This window comes from Mesocricetus auratus, unplaced genomic scaffold (assembly GCF_017639785.1).
Source record: "Mesocricetus auratus isolate SY011 unplaced genomic scaffold, BCM_Maur_2.0 Super-Scaffold_100008, whole genome shotgun sequence".
NCBI lineage: Eukaryota > Metazoa > Chordata > Mammalia > Rodentia > Cricetidae > Mesocricetus > Mesocricetus auratus.
The window spans coordinates 58,305,762-58,323,582 of record NW_024429192.1 but is presented as its reverse complement, the minus strand read 5'-3'; the positions used below and the strand labels follow the sequence as shown (position 1 = coordinate 58,323,582).

At 51.5% G+C, this 17,821-nt stretch overlaps 1 protein-coding gene across 18 annotated transcripts in view; it reads left to right on the top strand.

The window, feature by feature from the left end:
• Window positions 1–17,821, top strand: part of Tnk2 (tyrosine kinase non receptor 2) — a 40,008-nt gene that overhangs the window by 9,195 nt on the left and 12,992 nt on the right. For 4 of the 18 annotated variants that reach the window (XM_040750919.1, XM_040750915.1, XM_021228049.2 and 1 more), the window contains exons 1-6: window positions 6,476–6,577; window positions 12,838–13,018; window positions 14,122–14,192; window positions 16,148–16,369; window positions 16,808–16,960; window positions 17,406–17,683. In XM_040750919.1, coding sequence (XP_040606853.1) covers window positions 6,524–6,577; window positions 12,838–13,018; window positions 14,122–14,192; window positions 16,148–16,369; window positions 16,808–16,960; window positions 17,406–17,683 — 959 coding nt within the window. In that variant the 5' untranslated portion in view covers window positions 6,476–6,523. Of the gene's footprint in view, window positions 1–4,685; window positions 4,824–6,475; window positions 6,578–6,768; window positions 7,232–8,761; window positions 9,127–12,837; window positions 13,019–14,121; window positions 14,193–16,147; window positions 16,370–16,807; window positions 16,961–17,405; window positions 17,684–17,821 lie in introns of those variants that run through there. The other 14 variants (XM_013114526.3, XM_013114525.3, XM_005071551.4 and 11 more) reach the window with 10 other exon arrangements.

Below are 17,821 nucleotides of genomic sequence, written 5' to 3'. Positions count from 1 at the left end.
GATGTTTGTGGGAACGATGGTGCTAGGTGTTGAGGGTGGCTGGTTGACAGTTTTCTATGGTGACTTAGATAGGCCATTTATTGGAAGCCTCTGGTTTGGGTGTCTTTACATCTTTCTTGTCCTGGGCGGAGTCCAGAAAACATCACTTGTTTTTTGCTGCATGGAGGCTCCAGGTTTCTGGAGCAGGTAGAGAAGGGAGCTGTCATCTTGGCATTTACTGTGTGCTCTCCTTGTTTTGAGAAGTTGCTGTCCCTGTTGTCAGTGATGCCCCTGGGATACTGTGCAGAGAAGTAGTGTGCTTCGCTATGGAGAGAGAAGAGCCTCTGCAGGTCAGTGGAGGGCCAGTCACCTGGTGACTTTGTTGGGAAGGTAGACAGAGATGTATTGTTTTCCTTCCAACCCATCACCTCTTTTTCAGCACCGTCTCTTGTGTTCTCTCTCACCTCTTGGTATCCACTCCTGATGACCCCTTTCATGCTTTGAACCAGAAACACCCCTTGCCCATTCAGAATCTGTTTGCTTGTGGTCAAACAGGCAGGATAGGATGTAAGCGTTTTGGTTGGATCAGGTTGGGATGGGACAGGTATTCTGGCACTCGGGAGCCACAGAATACTGAGTGTTACACAGCTCAGATGGAAAGGTATCCTGGAGCTCGGGAGCCAAGGATATTGAGTGTTACACAGCTCAGATGGAAAGGTATCCTGGAGCGTGGGAGGCAAGGACCACCACAGATTGCAGTAAGCTTAGCTGCTTACAGACCTGCCTCAGGGAAAGGTTTCCCAAGTGTATTGGCTCTGCTCTGGCAGGAGAGGGTCTTCTAGCTGGGGATGTTTGCCCATTATAGCAGTTTTGCTCTAGCAGGAGGTTTCCCTGGGCGAAGTTGCTACAGTTCAGCTCTGCTCCTGGAGAGAGGAGAGCGGAGTGTAACAACTCGGCTCTGCCAAGGGAAGGTTTCCTCGGCAAAAGTGTTACAGCCCAGCTCATTCTGCTCTGCCCAGGGTCACTTCTGCTCTGCCGCTGTGCAAAAGAAGATCTTCACCCAAAGCTCATCGAAGGGGTTTATTGGAAGGAAACAGCCGGACCGGCCAAGCTGAACACACACAGGGTTTATATAGGGATTCTTGTGGGCGGGGGTAGTTTTTCCAGGGTAGGGATTGGTCCAATTTCAATGCTGAGCTCAGATTGGCTAGAGCTCCTGCCCAAGGATTGGTTAGTTTTCTGCACAGGATTAGGGTCAGATTTGGCTCTGGTTTCAGGGCCAAAGTGTGTTTCTTTTTCTGGTCCTTTTTAGCCTTTTGGCTCCAATTTTAGGGCCAGGGTGCATTTCTTCAATGACTCTCATTCTAGGGACAAAGTGTGTTCCTTTTGCACTAGTTTCAGGGTCAGGGTACATTTCTTTGGTTCTGGTTGCAGGGCCAAAGTGTGTTTCTTTGGCTCTGCTCAGGGTGTGTTTCTTTGATTGGCCCGTTTTCTCTACACAGGATACAGTGGGATTTGAAGTACCCTGATGCTTCTACCCCCAGACTCTCCTGGGGCTTCAAGCCTGCAGTGGCTCCCATGTTCCAGATGCTGGGGCGTTGGTCGGAAGGGTGTGGACAGTGCATGTTGCACAGTCAGTGTTCTGCAGTGCACAGCTCTGGTGCATCTATGCTGTTGTTCCTTTCCTCACCCCGCTTCGAGGGCCTAACAATAGGCCTCTTCAGCTCTGGACTATTGCTGAAGGAGTGGGGGTGGGCAAAGCTAGAGCCAGAAGTAGGCAGGGTGGCCAGCTGGGTGGCCCTGCTCAGCCCTGGAAGACCTCTGGCAATGGCTGACTCTAGTGGCTGACTGCATTGTCTTTTGACCCCGCTCTTTTTCCTGGAGATGTGCTGGGTCTTGGCGCCATGAGGGTGCCTGGACAGGACAGTGGGTGACAGGTCTGCAAGTTGGTATCCAAGCTCTGATGTAACAGTGTGTGTCCCACATGGACAGGAAACCTGGACAGCTGTAGGGATTTGTCCCTGGTCACACACCGTTAGGGAGAGATCAAACAGCATGATAGGACTCTAGGTGGCCTGTGGTTGGTGTTCTTCTCTTTAGCTGACGGAGCACAGATCATAATCAAGAACGACAGGTGGGGTGTTCAGTGCAGGCTGAGGATGCAGACCCCCCCCCCAGTTGGAGGGTTTCCATGTCCAGTGCTTCTGTACCTTATTTTCTCCTCCTTGCACTCTGCTCTTCCTTTCCCTTCCCAGCCCACCAATAAGGCTGGGATCCTGATAGATTCAGGCCTCCATATGGTCTACCTATGTAGCATTCTGAACCCAGATGTTTCCCTGCAGTCCAGTAAGAAGACTTTCCTGTGAAGGCTGGTTCAGACTCTCCTCTGGCTGAGTTGTCCTTGGTTCTGAAATGTCTGTGGAGCAACAAAGTTTAGTGGATGGAGCAAAGTCTTGCTAGGTTCTGGCTTTTACCAGGTACTAACCTGTTGTAGGATTCCTGCCTGGGTCCCGTCACCGCTTTAGCCCCAAATAACACGAGACACTATATTAATTATGAAGCTGTTGGCCATTGCTATGGTTTCTTAATGGCTAGCTCTGACTTAATAACCCATATATATATATATATATATATATATATATATATATATATATATACACACACACACACACACACACACACACATATATATTTATATAAGGACTTATCCTTCCGAGGACACTCTCCTGATGCCTCCTTTCCTCCCAGGATCACATAGTGACTCCCTATTCTTGACTGCACTTCCCAGCATCCTCCTCAACTCCTAGTCCCGCCTATCTTGCTTCCCTAATGGCCAACGGTGCTTTATTCATCAACCAATAAGACAACATATACACAGAAGGACTTCCCCCATCACTAACCACATTAGAAGCCTGGACAAATGGCTACCTAAGTAGAATAATATACTAACCTAAGCAGTTACACAAATAATGACTGAATATTTAAGGACTGAAATATGATGGATAATATTTTTTATATGTGTGGGCATTTTGCCTGCTCGTATATCTATGCACAGTACATCACATGAGTGCAGTGTCTACAGAGACCAGAAGAGGGTGTCAGATCCCCTGGAACTGGAGTTACAGGCAGTTGTAAGCACCATGTAGATATTGGAAATTGAATGAAGGTTCTTTGGAAGAGCAGCTGGTACTTTTTTTTTTTTTTAACGAGACAGGGTTTCTCTGTATTATTTAGGAGGCTGTCAGTCCAACCCGGCCTCGAACTCACAGAGATCCGCCTGCCTCTGCCTCTGGAGTGCTGGGATTAAAGGTGTGTGCCACCACCGCCCGGCTTGAGCAGCTGGCACTTTTAAACACTGAGCCATCCATCTATCCAGCCCCATGATGGATAATTTTAAAAGATATTTTTGGTTCTTCCACATGATTTTGTTCTCTTATTTATATGAAATTCCTTCAATGAAACAACAAGGGGGCTTGATAGGAGCAGCCATTTGGGGATAAAAAATGGGGACTTAGAGAAATGATAGCATTTGACTAAAGGTCTTAAAGGTCTATAGGAGTTCATCTTGACATTGAAGAGACTGGGTGTCACAAAGGAAGCTCTTCAGTGTATGATCTATTTGGTGTAGGTGGGAGGAGTGCTGAGGAGGTTGAAGTAGTGGGTGGTGGCCTGAGGGAAGGAGGAGTCATTGCTGCTGGGGGTGTGGTTTCTGGCCTGGGGGTGCTGTTTGCCATTGGGATGCTGGCAGGTATTGGAGTAGCTGCCATCAGGAGGAGGAGTAGGCAGCACTAGCAGGAGTTAGCATGGGTGGACCACTTTGTCAGGCTATGCAGACTATGGTACCAGGGCATCATCCTGCTGCAACTACTGTGTAAAGTCTGACATAGGAGTTGAGAGCTGCAGGAGCTTCCGAGTGAAGACAGTGTAGGATGGCAGTAGGACCTAGGACTGAGGACGTGCCCCTCAGGGAATTAACCATTCAAGAAAAGAAGGAAGGGTGAGGTTTAAAGTCTTTAGAAATAGCAGTTAAGAAGGAGAATAACAGAAGCTGGTAGGGATGGAGAGTCATTTCCTCTGGGGTGTGGGGTGTGGCTACTGGTAGGTTGCTCATACCCCAGTGGATGCTCAGACCCATGAGCGTGTGGGCAGCACTAACTGGATTCAGTGGGTTGTAAAAAATAAAATAACAGAAGTAAAAGAAATGCAAAGGCTCAGAGAATGAATTTCACTCAAAAAGGATATAGTAATTATAAAGACAACCTATCTTAAAAGTCAGGAATGCTATTTACATTCTAATACAGTGCATGCTTTAATATTCTCTAATTCTCTAAACATTATTTCGTTAATTAGATTTCAAGTAAAATATTTTTTAAAAATATAAGAAGGAAGATGAGCCAGGCAGTGGTGGCCCATGTTTTTAGTTGCACCACTCCGGAGATAGAGGCAGGCAGATTTCTGTGAGTTCCAGGATGGCCAGAGCTACAGAGAGGGGGGACAGGGGAGCAAGAAGGAAGGTGAAGGATTTCAGACTTGGTCTGTGGGCCCAATATCCCTAGGGAAAATAGCTCAGCCTGGCCCAACCACGGGATCTCAGCTAGCCACCTCCTTGGGGGTGAGTAGGCCCCTTGTCCCTGGAGATGGAAAGGGTGTGGACAACCATGGTGTGTGTCTGAATCACTCCCTTCTCTTCCTTGGCCTTTGGCCAGCTGCCTCCTCAGACCAGTGATGTCATACCACGCTGACCTGAAGGTGTGGGGTTGCCTGGTACAGTCCCCTCTGGGATGAGGTCTTGAGGGGAACCAGCCTGGCCTTGGTCCAGAAGCTTGGGCCCTGCACACATAGAGGTGAGTTGAGCAGATCTGACTTGGTGGGGTTCGTATGGGAGGTGAGAGAAGGCTGTGGCTGGGGAGGAGCTGCGGGTCTCCATTTCTTCCCTAGTATGTTGTTGTTCCCGTGCTTACTGGAGAGGAAGAAGGGGAAGGGGGAAGCTTGGTTGTTGGCTTGGCCTATATTCCCAAGAATATGGTAGATTGTTAATTTGGGGGGGCAAAACCCTCTTGATAGGAAGTTGCTTGTCATGTCTACTTCTCAGTGTGAATTTGTGATTTCACTAGGTCTGTTGGAGAGGCAGGAAGGTGGGTGGCTCCTTTTAGTTATGAGATATGGAGAGAGAAGGGGGAGAGTGAAGTACAGGGAGGGTATGTATGTGGACTGGGTACCCAGATCTCAGAGGTAGTTTGGGTTCTGTGGATTGTTTTGAATAAGACCTTCATTCGGTCTCTTTTCTTTGCCTGGGGACTGATTGCAGGGATATCTACATGACTCTCTTCTCTGCCCCATCCCAGGGAGGGGAAGAGTGCCCTGAACTTAGCTGAGCTCTAAATACCTGGTTGGAAGGAGTCAGAGGATGCCTCAGATGCCATAGGAATGAGTGTGTGTGTGCACGCACACGCGTGCGCATAAGAGAGAGCGCGCGCATGTGTGTGTGTGTATGTGTGTGTGTGTGTGTGTGTGTGTGTTACCTTGGAACCCTGAGGGTGGAGGAAAGGAAAAAGCAGTGGCACTTCCTTGCTAGCTGGCCATAACCTTACCCAGGGTTCAGGGAAGCAGCCTTTCCCAGGATGTGTTGGAGCAGCTTCTCCAGCAGTCTGGGCACTCCAAGGCTGAAGTCACAACAGTCTGGCCCCAGTGCACTGGTCTGCTTAGCATGCTCAGGCCCAGTGTTGTCTCACAGCTAAGGGCAATGGGATGTGCGGGTCTGGGCAAGGTTGTCTGGGTCTGTCAGCCTTTCGGGGGTGGGGTGAGGACGACAGACAGACTGATGGGCAGTTGGTCGGGACGTGGCTTCCTTGACGGGGTGAGGAGTGGGTTAGGGAGTTTAGAACTTGTAGGCCTGCCCAGCAGGTGGGCACCAAGCATTCTTGGAGTGGAGTAGACTTGGAGGTTGAGGAGGATGGAGGAAGATGTTTGAGATTGCTAGGAGGGACTCAATGAAGTAAGAGACAGGCTTCTGTGGCTTCTTAAGTGACTCCCATATTATTAAGTAGCAGGGTGTTTGGGTCCCCGAGGTCCTAATTGGTGGCTCCGGAGCTTGAGTCCTGGAGGAGTCCTGAAGTGCAGAGGAGCAGTGCCTCTGAGCCTCTCCTCTGGCATCCTAAGGGTCGTGGCTGTCACTGCTTGCTGGTTAGCTGCTTGAGGGGCAACTCTACAAAGAGACAAATAGAAACTGGGGGAGGAGGCTATGGGGAGGGGATACCCGCAGACCCAACCGGAGCAGCAGCTGTGATAACCTGCTAGTTGTAGACCTGGGCCTTTGGGAGTTCATGCAGGTGCCCGGATTGGAGCCTTTCCAGCCGAGGCGCTTTAGCAGCCCCTCCCCTCCTGAAGGATGCTGGAGGCCCGCCCCCGCCGCCTCTTCCCCCCCCTCCCGACGCAGGGGAGTGACGCTGCTGGTGCTGCTGCGGGTGCCGCTGGAGGGGCGGGGGCGCTGCGGGCAGCACAGCAGCGCTTCCCTCCCAACCCCAACTGTGGGACTTTGGGTCCAATGGGGGAGAGGTCTGCTTACCAGCGCCTTGCTGGGGGCGAGGAGGGACAGCAGGTAATGGAGCTCAGGCCTCATCTGGTGGCGATTTGTGGGGCCCAGTTCTCTGTATCCTGAGCTTCCGAAGAGTCCAAGGTGCCTGTGCTTTTTTCTCTCCGGCCCATCCCTCACCTCCCAAATCCCTAGGGCTAGGAGGCACTGTGTGTGTGTGTGTGTGTGTGTGTGTGTGTGTGTGTATGTCTGACTGACGGTGGTGGTGAATTATTGATGCTGGTGTCTGACTCAGTGAGCATGAATCGCTAGGGGACCAAATAAGCTACCCTTTGGGCTTCCTGCATTGCAGGCTAGGAGCCTAGGAAACACTAGGAAACACAACTTGTATTCGAGTACACTCTGTTATGGGAAGAAGCTGTGTTTTGGGCGTTCCCATTTACCGGCCTGTTGAGTATGTGTATCAACCCAATATCCCTGTGTGCTTTGGGAAATGGCACGGTATTCACGGGGCCGTTTCCTTCCCCTTACAGATTAAGCACTTTCTTTCCTAGCCGGGAGAGGGCAGTAGCTGGCAGGAGAAGGGAAATGTGTGGTAGTTGAGAGGCAGAAAGGTCAGGGCTGTTTTCCCAGGCGAGGAAGAGGTCCAGAACTGATCTGGCTTCTGACCGACAATATACGTATGTCGCCACTCTTCAAGCCTCCACAGCTGGATTCTGGGTAAGCTGCCAGGTGTTCTTCTTACCTAGACACCGAGGGAAGGACCAGGCATGGGGTCTGGTGGATTTGGGGTATGCCTTTAGCTTTTACATTGACCATTCTAATCAGCCTCAATTTGCAGTAGAGGAAATAAAGTGTTTAGTTTACTGACAGGCCCAGGCCGTCTTCAGGTCGTATCTTCTGGAGGCTAGGCTGTAGCCTTCTCCAGTCTGAGGGTGTGGCTCCCCAACCTGTGGAGAAAGGCAGTGACCGTGTATCCTCAGCCCGACCTTGCCTTGACCATTAGCTTTGACCTCAGTCCTCACAGTGACTATTTGCTAAAGCCCAGAGAGAGGCTGGATCTGGCAGTCCACAGTCTTTGTACAAATGATGGCAGTGGGGAAAGGCTGTTACTGGGACACCCCCTGCCCCAATCAGAATAGGAAATGGCTGTCCTTCCAACCAGGGAGTTCAAATACTAGAAGAGAACCTGGAAAGAGACTGTGAGATGCTGACTCCCCAAAACTCTCAACCTTAGCTGCCTCCCCCATGAGCCAGCTGTGGCTCTCTGAACTGGCAGCCAGCTGGGCAGGGACAAGAGAGTAGTGTACAAGAAACAGGGACTCCTTACACATGGCTTAGGGGGATGGTGCTGGGATCTGGGGAGCAGAGAGGACTTCCTGCAGCTGTCAGGTGTATCTGGGAGCTGCAGTGAGGGGGTGTAGAGCAGCTGGTACCCCTGAGGGGCAAGGGACCATTTGTCAGCTGTAAGAATATGGGGGGCCCACAGGGGCTTGATGGAGTGCCTCCAGAGCCCCCCTAAGCCGAGGTTGTTATGTGTGTGCAGTGCTGTACAGGATCTATCCTGCAGCCTGAGTTTTTACAGCTTTGAGGTAGGAGCATCTCAGCAGAGGACTTGGGACATGTTTGTTTATTTGGAGAGAGTCTTGGATCTTTGCCTGCTAATCTGGGGAGTAGGCACCCTGGTTGTCGTAGGTAGTACACAAGGCGATCCCAGGAGGGGTGGAGACTCCCCCTGCCCCTTGGCTGGACTGTCCCACTCTGGCAGGCTGCCGGCCTCCTATTTCCATCGGGCACCAGGGTAACAGGACCACATTAGGGTCTGAGCCAGAGACATCCAGCCAAGGTTGGGACGTGTATGGGGGAGGGTCTTTGAAGGATCTGTCTGCAGGATCCAGGAAAGACTCTTGAGTCCAAGCCTCCAATTCAGGCTGCATTCAAGTCCCCGTAGATCTAGAAAAGCCCTTATGGGGGCTTGTAATCCCTTTTTATCTGTACTGTTTGGTTCTCAGCCCCCATGCTGAACTCTCAGGAGTTGTCTGCAACCGTAAGGGTTGCAGTGGAAGCTAGAGACAGGGAGCCTTGTGTATGGGGAGTCAGTAGGGCCAGTGCTGGGAGGAAGAGTGCCCCCCCCATTCCTGCTGTCCTCTTGGCAGTGAGTCAGAAAGGTCTTTTTTCAGCCGGTGTCAGAGCCGCTCAGCTGGGGAGGGAGGGAGGGAAGGAGGAGGACAGGCGGGCAAGCAGCAGTGGGGGAAGCCTGCCCGCCCGCCGCCGGGAGTAGGACTAGAGCTGTGAGGGCTGCACTGAGAGGAGACAGGACAGAGGACCCAGCCTGGGGCCAGCTGTGGAGGAGCACAACCACCACTCCATTCTTCTTCCCTGTGTGGGGTTTGGGGGATTCCTAGGACAGGTTCCCCACCCCCTGGCCAGTTTCCTTTCTGGGCAGAGCTTAAAACTCAGAAGCTGAGGCCCCTGCCTGCCCACTTAGATCTAGGCCATAGCTCCTCTGACTTGCTTAGAGGCTTCAGCTCGTGGAGATGCCGGCAGCCCGTCGGTTCCCTGGCCTTGAGCTCTCCTTTCCCCTCCTGGCCAGACTGCGGCGGCGTCTGTACACAGTGAGTGGGGGGCTGGGGGTGGGAATTGGGCTGGCTGTGGAGGTGGTTAGCTCCTCAGTAGCACTTTACAGAGAGGCAAGTAGTGGGCATGGCCGAGGGACACCGTCTTGAGGCTTGATGGGAGTGTAGGCTGATGTGCTTTCCTTTCTAGCTGCTGCGTTCATTCGTGTGTGTGTGTGTGTGTGTGTGTGTGTGTGTGTGTGTGTGTGTGTGTGCGCGCCTGCCTGCCTGCCTGCCTGCCTGTCTGTCTGTGTCTGTGTGATCAGTCTAGCGTGTGCTTACATGGAGGCCGTGGAACCGCATGTATTATACACAGCTGGTGCAGATTCCCTACCATGCAGTGAGCCAAACACGCAAAATTGGAGACTGTCTGAGCTGGGAGTCACTGCTCTAGTGCCCTATGCTTCACAAACAAAGAAACTTGGGCTGGAGGGAGACTTAAGGGAGGTCACTCTGGGCTTGGCAGTGGAAACAGGACCAAACCTCCATCTGACTCCCTTTTCTTCACCAGGATGCCAGTGTTCTTCCTAGGCTTCATGTCTCTCCTCCCTCACAGCTGCTGGGTCCCTGGGTTGGGGACCAGGGAGGGGAGTGTCCAGCTGAGCAGAGAGGTTGGGTAGTCCATCAAGAAGGGGAACAGGCTGCTGCTTTGTAAGTAGCATCAGGAGGGCCTCTGGGTGTCACTGACCCTCCCCGACTTTCAGGGTATTACTTTGAGCTATTGTCTGGAGTCTAGGGAAGAGACTGGGGAGCCTGGGGTCCTAGGGCTTGAGGGTGTGGGAGGAGCAAAAGACCCATGGCTGCTTCTCCATGATAGGGCCAGTCGCTCCTCATCTTGAAGTCCTGCCACATAGCCATTGGGGTCACTTTGCTCCAGGGCCAAGTGAGTGAGTGGTGGAGCCTGGTCCAATGGTTTTTCACTGTGCACCTTTGGGCTTTGCTCTGGAGAGCAGTGGTGCACATCTGCTTAGCTCCACACTTGGTTTGCAAACAGATGGTTTTGTTGAGGATGAATGAGTCAGCAGAGCTAAATGTTTAGAACTGGCATAGCAACTGTAGTTCTTTCAAGTTTATTTTATCTTATTATTTTATGTACATGGGTGTCTATGCATCATGTGTGTACAGTGCCTGAGGAAGCCAGAAGAAGGAGTCAGATCACCAGAAACTGGAGTTAAGATTGGTTGTGAGCTGCCATGTGGATGCTGGAAATTGAACCTGGGTCCTCTGCAAGAGCAACGAGTGCTCTTAAGAGCTGAGCCATCTCTCCAGCCCCAAAATAAAGTTCTGAAGTGTTAATATATTATTTTCTTTTCACAACTAAAATTAATAGAGATGTTACATTTTAGTATATGTAGGCTCAATAAACATGGTGCCAACTGTAAGACATGGAGAAATAAGAGGAAAGTAGTTTGTAACACTTTATGTATTCTGTCCTTTGCTAGAGGAATTAAGAGGGAGCAAAGAGGCTGAAACCCCAGGGGAGCCACTCAGAGTTTTGAGATAATAAGGGTATAGTCTTTACAGTGGACATTTGTTATGTTCCTAATAGAGTAGAATTTTTCTCAGTTTACATGGTAAACAGTTTACACAGTTGCAGCAAAATCAGGCCACATTGAAACTACAAAAGCATCTTCTTGTTTAGATGTAAAATGGAATGTTTGGGTCATTCTAAAGGTTTTCACCTGCATGAACTAAGTTGTGTGGAATTTGTGTTCGGGTCTGTTCTGTGCATTGCAGAATAACTTGTGTTCTTTGTTTGTTTGTTTTTTTGGTTTTTCGAGACAGGGTTTCTCTTTGGCTTTGGAGGCTATCCTGGAACTTGCTCTTGTAGACCTGGCTGGCCTCGAACTCATAGAGATCCACCTGCCTCTGCCTCCCGAGTGCTGGGATTAAAGGCATGCACCTGCACCACCACCACCCGGCTTATAGCTTGTGTGTGTGTGTGTGTGTGTGTTTTTTTTTTTTGATTGAAATACACTTTAATTAGTTCCTCAGTAACTGCAATTTGTAATCTGCAGCTGTGTGGCATCAGGACTTAGATGTTGCTGTGATACCAATTCCCCAGTGCTCTTGAGGCATGTGCTAGACATGGTCTCTTCTGTGGGAAGTCCTTGTGGCAGCTCCAGGGGCTGGATGCGTTTCAAGTGTTTAACCACTTTCAACTCCGCATCCACTGAAGGGATGTTCTTGTGAATTTGAGGGCTATGTGCTTCTGTAGTCCAAGCATCTTGACTGTCTTTTTCCCAGTATGGACGCCTTTTTGTACTTTTTATTCTTGTAACAATGTGCAGTTTATGAGGGTGCTGGGGTTCCCCGCCATATTTTTCATGATCTTCAGGTCTTGGCTGAAACACTTTATCTGGAATTCTTTATCTGGTAAGTTTGTGACAAATCCAATCTGTACCAATGAGAGATTCCACACCTTTATTCACAGTCTGCAGTCTTCCTGGAGGCCTCTTGAAATACTGAGCACAAAATGCCAGCCATAAGTGTAGTAATTCTTCTCTTTAGAGGCAGTGACCGCTCTGTCCAGACTGAATGTCCCCCATAACTTGTGTTCTTAACCCTTATTGCCTACTAAATGTCACTAGCTCTCATCCTCTCTCCGCCACTATGACAAACAAAAATGTTCTCTATCTGGAGGCTTATTCAGTCCCTTAGAAAACCATCCAAATAAAGAGCTACAGCTTAAAGTTTGGAAGCCACCCACTAGCCCAGCTAGCTGCCTGACCCAGTCTCCTTGGTGGAAGAGCCAGGGTTTGAACCGAGAGCTTGTCATTCCCGTCGGTTGCTCTTTGTGCTGCCCTGAGCTGCAGAGAAAGCCTGGACCCTGCTGATGCTGTGGGGCAGGAGGCTCATGCTGGTCCCATTCCTCTTACTGCATCTGTGCTGAGAGTGTGCCGGGTTCAGGAGGGGTCACCTGGCCCCTAACCAGACAGCTGGCCTATGTTGCCATCCCCAAAATATTTTTGAGGATAAGATTTCATACAACTTTAGAGATCTGGTACTGCAAAACTGATAAGTTTTAGTTAAAGTACTGGGCCTCACTCTCTTGTGATAGCTGTTTATGGGAGGTGAGCTCCCGTTTCCTGGGATATCTGTAAACCCTCTCCAGCCCACACCTCCCACTCGTCTCTTCATCTTAAGGCCCTCTAGGCACCTGGGTGTTGCCCAGGGATCAGTGGGAAAGGCCTGGTGATGTCAGGCAGTGAGGACTGGATTGAGATCTTTCTGTGGGGTCTGATGAGGGCTCCAGTGGTTGGATCTCAAAGGGTCATTGTACCCCACCCCACTTTTTTTTTGTTTTTCCAGACAGGGTTTCTCTCTATTGTTTTGGAGGCTGTGCTAGAGCTGGCTCTGTAGACCAGGCTGGCCTCAAACTCACAGAGATCCGCCTGCCTCTGCCTCCTGAGTGCTGGGATTAAAGGCGTGCGCCGCCGCCACCACCACCCGGCTTCCACCCCAACTTTTAAGTGGGATTTTTGGAGTAAGTTGACTGATACTATTAATCTGTGATTCCCAAGGTCCCTGAGTGTTGAGGTTGATCTCAGTTCACTCAACCAGTCTTGACTCATCTCAACTGCCCCATTTCAGCTGTTTTAGAAAGCAAGAAAGTGCTTTGAGTTCTATAGAATGTGGTGAGCCAGGGGGCAGGTCTCCTGCCCCCTGCTTACATCCCCTGGCCCCTCAGCTTTTCTTCCTTTTCCACAGAGGCTGGGGAGCAGCAGCATGCAGCCGGAGGAGGGCACAGGCTGGCTGTTGGAGCTGCTGTCCGAGGTGCAGCTTCAGCAGTATTTCCTGAGGCTTCGCGATGACCTCAACGTTACCCGTCTGTCCCACTTTGAGTATGTCAAGAATGAGGACCTGGAAAAGATTGGCATGGGCCGGCCTGGTAGGTAGCCCTTGGTCCTTGCTATATCCTCTGACCATTTGCCTTATGTCGTTAGCGTGGCCCAGCACACCAAGAATCCCTTTGTCATGGCTGCTTAGAACTTTATCACCCCAAGACCCAGAGCCCCTGAGATGAGGGGGAGGTATCAGTAGAGGTGCTGTTCACAGGGTTCCCTGGGAACGGTTTGTAGTGTAAATGTGAGTTAGAATTTGAGGAGAATGGCCGCTCAGGGTTAATTGCATACACCTTTTCTGACGTTCCCCCCAGTGCTGGGTATTGAATTTAGTATCTTGCCTGTACTACCCAGGCACTCTGACCGTGAGCACATCTCCAGACTCCCGCTCCCCCTCTTATTTAAAGAGCTACTAGGAATTGAACCCGGGCCTTTCACATGCTGGGCAAGAGCTCCACTGCTGAACTTCAGCTCTAGTCCTTTCTGCGCTCTGTGTTTTGAGACAGAGTCTCAGTAAGTTACCCAGAATAGCCTTGAACCTGTTGTTTTAGTTGTGCAGACCATGACCTTGAATCCCTGGTAGCTGGGACTGCAGGCCTTTGCTACCAGGTCTGTTTTCTAGTCCTTCCCCTTTGCATCGGATTAGATATTCATGGGTTGTGTTTCCTGTGTCTCTTTTCTAAGTGTAGAATCGTCTCTTCTGTTTCATTCTGAACCGTGGGCTCAATGCTAAGAGATCTACACTGAGAGAGGAAGACAAAAACTCTTAGATGGGGCCAGAGAGATGGCTCCATGGTTCAGAGCGTGGACTGTTAAAGGAGCTTGCGACTGCCTGTGACTCCAGGGGTCTGACACCTGCCCACATAAGGCTTACACATGCACACTGACACACACAATTCATAAGTGAAAATTAAAGAACCCACCATGACTGTTCAGTGTTGATGAGAAAACACCTCCACCCAGTTTGAGAATCATCCAGAAGTAGAATGCAGAGATTGGGTGAATGAAATTTCTGGTTGGTTGAGCAACTGAGCCGTATCTAATGGTGGGCCTACCGCTAGGAACCGAGGAAGCCTGTCAGGTGGACAGCAGTCTCTGGGCGAGCGTGTGAGCTCTCTGACATCCCTGGGCTCATTTTCCTTCCCTGCAGGTCAGAGGCGTCTGTGGGAGGCTGTGAAGAGGAGGAAGGCCATGTGCAAACGCAAGTCGTGGATGAGCAAGGTGTGTGCGTAAGCTGCGTGTGGTGTGGGAGGGGCACAGCCAGGGCCACGCAGCCAGGGCCACGCAGCCAGGGCCACGCTACTGGCAGCCTAGGACCTTCTCCTGTCCCCAGCAGGGTAATCTCACCAGCTCCCTCATACTTTGTACAGACCTCCCTCCTCTAGGCTTTTATCTGCAGGACACTTGTGAAGCTGCCTGCCTAAGTGTCTGTCTCCGGTACAGATGCACACGTGAACAGCCTATGCAGTGAGGGCTTCACAGCCTCTCTGTGTGCAGGGACAGGGACTTGTTGACAACTGTTCCTTCCTTTGAGAGTCAGGCCAGTGTCCAGCCTGGGGTAGTGGGGACTGCCTGGACACCTTGGCTTTGACAAGCTGCCGTGTCCCCCTTGTTCTCTGGTCTCCAGGCTGCTTTGACATGCTGCCCATGTCCCCTTGTTCTCTGGTCTCCAGGCTGCTTTGGTCATCTGGCTGTGCTGACAGCTTCCTTCCCCACAGTTCCCCCCACCCATCCTAATTTGGGTCTGTGGTGTTGTGACTCAGTGGAACTTTGCCCATTGTCTGGAAGACAATGAGAGAGGAAGTGAGCCAGCCAGGGCCTCCCTCCCCACTCCTGGCCTCAGAGCTGGGGTGGGGGTGAGCAGGACAGAATAGCCGTCAGGGATTGGGCAGTAGAGAGTTCCTGGCTGCAGTCTGGCAAAGGGGCTGTCTCTTGAGAGCCTGTGGCCTTTTCTGGGGACACAGTCCTGGTCCTTTGCCCAGGTTTTAGCAAAGGATGAGTGTGCTGGGCTGATTGGCGGTAGAAAAGAAAATCAGTGTGGGATTTTTGGATCTATACCCAACTCATAGTAGGCTCCTTGGGTGATCAGTGACCCTCTCCAAATTGTCATGTCTTCAGTAAGCTAGCATTGGCCTAATTATCCAGATTACCTTGCAGGGCTGTGGGAAGGGTCCCTCCTGGGTGCAATGGCTGAGGTAGACCTTATAAGCTGAATATTATTGGCAAATATTAGGAACTAGTTACTGGGAGCAAGGGACAGAGTCCAAAAAGACATCCCCAGATTTGAGTGACCCTTTAGCACAGCAGGTAAGGCTGGCCAACCTTTAGGGAGGTGAGAGTCTGCAGCCTGGAGCTAGAGCTTTGGCTGCCCCAGCAGAGGTGGTCAAGTCAGACTACCATGGCCAGGTCTTCTCAGTCTTTCTTTTCCTGTCTTTTGACCTTTGACCCGTTCCTTCTCAAAAATAGGCCTCAGAGACCCTCTAGTCTTCCTTTTTTCTCAGCCTCTGACTCTAGGCGCCCCTCCAGAAACCCAGCTGTCTTCCCAGGCCCTTCTCCAGTAAAGACTGGCTTCATCTGCACCACACACACACACACACACACACACACACACACACACACACACACACACACACACACACACACACACACACCCCATGGTTCAACTCAGACTAAAATTATCTTCTCCCCTGGGCAGGATGAAGGGCAGCCGACTCCCCAGGGAGGGTAGAGACAGACAGCACCAAATGGTTAACCCAGAGAAGGGGCCAGGGCTAAAAATGGACAGGGAAGCGTTTAGAGGGCCCCTCAGGCTTCTACGCTCTCTGTGTGCTGGGGGCAAGAGTGTATGATGGGTAAGAGGTTCATGAAGGAAAGGGTAGGGTGGGGAGGAGCTGGAGACCGGGGTGGGGGGCTGGGTGTACCTAGAGGACTTTATATTATCTCTGTCTTCAGAGACCGGGTGGGAGTGACTTCAGCCACAAGCTGCATTTTATCTACCCCGAGGCTTCAACTGTGGGTTCCCAGTTAGGGTATATACTAAGGGGAAGTGTGGGCCTTTAAAGGCTCCCCCTGGGCAGCTTGACAAAGCCAGGAGCTGTCTGAGGCTTACCAGTGGGGTGGAGCTGAGGGGTTCTGGGGCCCTCGGTTCCATCTGGCTCCTGGCTGCTTTCAAACAGGTGTTCAGTGGAAAGCGGCTGGAGGCTGAGTTCCCTTCCCATCACTCTCAGAGCACCTTCCGGAAGCCTTCACCTACCCCAGGGGGCCTGGCAGGGGAGGGGACCCTGCAGAGCCTCACCTGCCTCATTGGGGAGAAGGACCTGCGCCTCCTGGAGAAGCTGGGAGACGGCTCCTTTGGTGTGGTGCGCAGAGGCGAGTGGGATGCCCCTGCAGGGAAGACGGTGAGCTCACCTTCCGGCCATGTTCAGGGTTAACTAAGCACAGTGGTCTGTAGTTCCCTTGCTTGACTGAAGCAGAGCTGCAAGCTGCTTTCCCTCCACCCTCACCCTGCAGGCGTTTGGTTGGGTTCTTTTAAGATGCATCCCCTTTGCCAGGGAGGCTGCTGTTGCAAACACATTACTGTTCTGTCTTTAGACTGCTCATCTCTTACCTTACAGTCACTGCTTACTTGGGAATTTTCCTAGAGAGAGGAGGCTCTCATTTAGAGGTCAGTCAGCTGCTGTCCCCATGCCAGGGACATAGTATGTAAACTGGTGACATGCTTATCCACTCAGGTGAACAGGTCCGAGACAAGGGTCTGTGCGCTGAGATAGAAGGAGCAGTTAGTGAAGTGTTGGGGACCATGGAAGGTCTGACCTCTGATAACCGTGTGCTGGCAGGTGAGTGTGGCCGTGAAGTGCCTGAAGCCCGATGTGCTGAGTCAGCCAGAGGCCATGGACGACTTCATCCGGGAGGTGAATGCCATGCATTCACTTGACCACCGAAACCTTATTCGCTTGTATGGCGTAGTACTCACACCACCCATGAAGATGGTGAGTGCTCAGGTGGGAGGGAGGGTCAGAGGTCAACCTGCAGGGTCTGGGTCCCCAGATGTGCACTCCCTTCTGCCTGCTGTAGTCTGCCACACGTGTGGAGAAGGGGTTTACCCAGGTCTTGCCGAGTCCTGTCACTTCTAGATTTTCTAGTGCTCACTGACAAGGAGATGTGCCCATAGGAATGGCCGGCCTTTAACTGGAGCTGGTCTTTGGAATATCTAGTGTGAGCCTCTTTGAGGGCTTCTGTCTGCATCTGAGGTTCAGGGGTGGCTGGAGGAACAGGCCTGGGAAGCTGTAGGATTCATGGTAGCTTCCAGCAGACAGGTTAGGGAGGAGCATTGAGTGTGGCTATGGCAGACTTCCAGAAAGAGACTGGAAGCCTTGCCTCTCAGAGACGGACAGAGATCTACAGATCCATTCTCTGTCTTGTGTCTGACCTCAGGTGACAGAACTGGCACCCCTGGGATCTCTGTTGGACCGGCTACGTAAGCACCAAGGTCATTTCCTCCTGGGGACTCTGAGCCGCTACGCTGTGCAGGTGGCTGAGGGCATGGGTTACCTGGAGTCCAAGCGCTTCATTCACCGGGACCTGGCTGCTCGAAATCTGCTGTTGGCTACCCGTGACCTGGTCAAGATTGGGGACTTTGGACTGATGCGAGCTCTACCCCAGAACGATGACCACTATGTCATGCAAGAACATCGCAAGGTGCCCTTTGCCTGGTGAGGGGCAGGTGCTGCCGGCCTGTAGGGCCTGAGCTCCACCCCAGTCTCAGAAGACACACAGACTTCTGGGGACTCTTACCCACCACAGGACTGTGTCTGCCCTGGTCTGTCCTTATCTGTTCTAGGCCAGGGGTG